Source organism: Tamandua tetradactyla, chromosome 3 (assembly GCF_023851605.1).
Source record: "Tamandua tetradactyla isolate mTamTet1 chromosome 3, mTamTet1.pri, whole genome shotgun sequence".
Lineage (NCBI taxonomy): Eukaryota > Metazoa > Chordata > Mammalia > Pilosa > Myrmecophagidae > Tamandua > Tamandua tetradactyla.
Window position 1 is genome coordinate 80,714,632 of NC_135329.1, and position 3,142 is coordinate 80,717,773.

A 3,142-nucleotide genomic window follows, 5' to 3' on the forward strand; every position below is an offset into this window, starting at 1 on the left:
AGCCAACAAACTAACAAAGGAATTAGTGACTCCAAGAAAAAAAACGAAGTTATTCAAAAAAGACCAAGCAAGCCCAGGAGGTGATGTGGTTCAGCTGTGAAGTACCTCGGGCTTGCCTGGGGGAGCAGGCCCCCATATTCGACAGGGTCCTCATACAACTACACCTTGAGACTGGGAGAAATGCAAGAGGAGGCTGATAGGAGTGCCTGGGGGCTGAAAGGGGTGGACATAGGAACAGGAGGTATTGGTCTTCCATAGTATAAATGAACAGATGAAGTTTAAAACCAAAAGGGAAAAAAATAAAGAAATAACAGCAAATATACGTTGTTCAGAAATAGGGAAATCCTATCTAGCTTTGCACACCATGCACATGTAGTTAAAAAACAGAAATTCTTTTAAGAGGAAAGCTAAAAGTAACAAAAGTATTTTGAATGGAAAAGAGCATTTATAGTAAGAGTTATAGTAAGGATCCAAGAAGCTAAATTTGATGACAATTGAATGAGAACTCTGTAGGATACTGGAATACAGCCCCAGCTTGGGGCTCTGCGGCAGACCTGGCCATCTCCCCCAGATGCCCCTCCTAGAACCAGAGCTGGCTTCCAAACGTGCCCACCTTCTGTCCTCTGGTCCAGCTCTCGCATCAGCTGGAAGTTCCTCTGAAGTTCACAGGGAAGGTTCTCGATACCTGAAACACAAAGGCATCAGGCTCTGTGGAATTTATGAGAATAGGACAAAGCTTTGCCTTCAAGGTTTTATATCAAATTCAACAAATAAAAAACTCATTTTCTGTTTCTGTTGGGGCTTGGGAGGGGAGAGGGCTAAAATCTCTTTATTCAGGGTTGGGTACCAAACAACGCTGTCAACAGGCTGCCCACTTCAGGAAGGGAGGAGGTGGAGGTATGCTGTGAAACAGCTGCAAGTAGGACAGGGAAGGAGGCCCAGGGTGGGCAGACATGCCGACTGAGACCCCATCGCCCCCTGGCCACATGCTCACTGTCTAGACAGCAGCACAAGTCCTGCACATGGCAGGAAGCAATCAGCATTGTCCTCTTCCCACAAACAAAACAAAAGGGAGGATTGGGGAGGTCACAGGGCTCTCAGTGGATCCCAACCCAGCCCACCAACCCCACAGCTAGTGCCAGCTGTAGCACGTGCCCTGCCTCTGAGGACAGAGGCACCCCCTGTAAGGCAGAGGCGCACTGGGTTCCGCTGGAGCAGAATGGAACGGCTTGAGAACGCTCCTCTGGCTCATAAGAAAGACTCCTCTCTGAAATCTTTTCTTGGAAAGAGTTGAATCACTTTGGTTCCTAATCAATATAGCTTGAAGGAACAAATAATGCCAGAAAACAAGGCAATTACTAGCAGCAAACTATCTGCAGTTCATGAGGATCTGAAAAACAATAAAAATACTAGTGTTCAGCACAAACTGGAGAGAAGTTCAGACGAAGGGCAAAGCAAGTGCAAAAAAGAGGGGGTGGCGTTAGCTGGATGTGAACAGGGCACAGAGGCTCATCCTCCAGGCCATCTTCATCTTCTACCTCACTGGCCAGAGCCAGATCCCTCTTGGAAGGCCCCTCAAGTACCCGAGATTCCACAGTTCATTCCCCCAACATTTGAACTCATTTCAACACAAATTCTTAATAAGTCCCAGGCACATGGGGGGGAAGGTGGTAATGAGAAAAAGAAATCCCTGCCTCCCCAGGACAGTGTCCATTTCCAACTCTGGTGAATTAACATGGTACTTTCAGTCTGTGATGGCTAGTAAGCAGAGCTCTGGGCAAGTAGGCAGGTTGGGGTCACTCTCCCTGAAAGACAGGTGCTCTGATGCTCTGAGGCTGTGGGATGCAGGCAAGTTACATAATCTTTCTGTGCCTCAACTTCCTCACCTGCAAAGTGGGGATAATGGCGGGACCCTCTGAAGGGTATGGGTGGGTTAAAGATGGCCCATGGGAACTGGACTTCAGTGTTACTCAGTTTTAACCAAAGTTATATTGGAGCCTGCAGCCTTCAACTGCTATACTGAAGGGCCCCATACCACAATGCTGCCCTGGGCCCCACACCACACTCCTGGTCAGAACCCCAGCGAGCCCCTCCCATCCACTCTCCAAAGCCAACCAAGTGAATCCCCAGTCCACCCCGCTCAGGCCCAGGATCTGCTGGGCTGCACCCTCCATCCTACCAGGGCTTTGCCTCTGCCACCTTGCAGGACAGTAATGACCCTGTGCTCTTCACCTACCGCGCTCCTTGTCGCCCTTAGGCTTCTGTGACCCTTCTACAAATCCACCTTCCCCATTAGCTGGTGAATTCCATGGAAGTGGAAGTCATGTCTGCAGTCCTGGCACACCAGCCCCAGTGCCCCTCCTCCTCCTTCCTGGGTACCCACGACGTTGGGGAAACACCTCTACTCCACCACCTCCTTGACTTGGCTTTCCCACCAACCCATGCACCTCTGCTCGGGCCAGAATGGGGCCACCATGCCCTCACTGCCTAGGATCCGGTGCGCCACCAGCATCCTGCGCCCAGGGAGGTGACTTGGGGAGCTGGCCCGGGGAGGTGACCCAGAGAGGTGATCCAGTGAGAAGGTCCGGGAAGGGCACCGCAGACCCGCCCACTCCGGAGCTCCGGATTCACACACCGGGTCCGCCAGCTGGGCTCGGGCGGGTCCCTGCACCTCTCCAGGCCTCGGTTTCCTCGTATGCAACCTGGGAGAGTCGCCATCGACTCAAGTTTCCCCGTGGAGCAAGCCTGTGGTCACATGTAAGGCAAAGGGAGCCGCTCCGGACACGGGCACCGGGGAGAGGCTGAGGGCGTCAGCCCAGGCCAGCGGGGGGACCCGGCCACCGAACGGCCCCCAGCTCAGCAGACCACCCCCTCCCGAGAGGTAGCAACTGAGGCTCGGCGCTGGGAGCCCGCTCTGGTACCAGCTAAGACCAGCGCGTCCGGCTGGGAGGGGGCGCGCGGCCGGGGCGGAGGCGTGGGTGGCCCTGCCCCGCCCTCGGCCCCGCCCCTCCGTGACGCACCTCGAAATCGCCCGGAGCCCGCGCCGCGTTCAGGGCCGCGCCCGCCCCGCCCCGCCTCCCGCCCGCGCGCGCGCGCGCTCGTCGAGCGTCGCCCCGCCAGCCCCCGGCCGCCCTCACTAATC

At 54.8% G+C, this 3,142-nt stretch overlaps 1 protein-coding gene across 3 annotated transcripts in view; it reads right to left on the bottom strand.

Annotated features, from left to right (window-relative positions):
• The window catches only part of ING5 (inhibitor of growth family member 5), a 37,584-nt gene that overhangs the window by 34,266 nt on the left and 176 nt on the right, over window positions 1-3,142 (bottom strand). For all 3 annotated transcript variants that reach the window (XM_077153374.1, XM_077153373.1, XM_077153376.1), the window contains exon 2: window positions 614-685. In XM_077153374.1, the coding sequence (XP_077009489.1) occupies window positions 614-685 (72 nt within the window). The remainder of the gene's footprint in view (window positions 1-613; window positions 686-3,142) is intronic.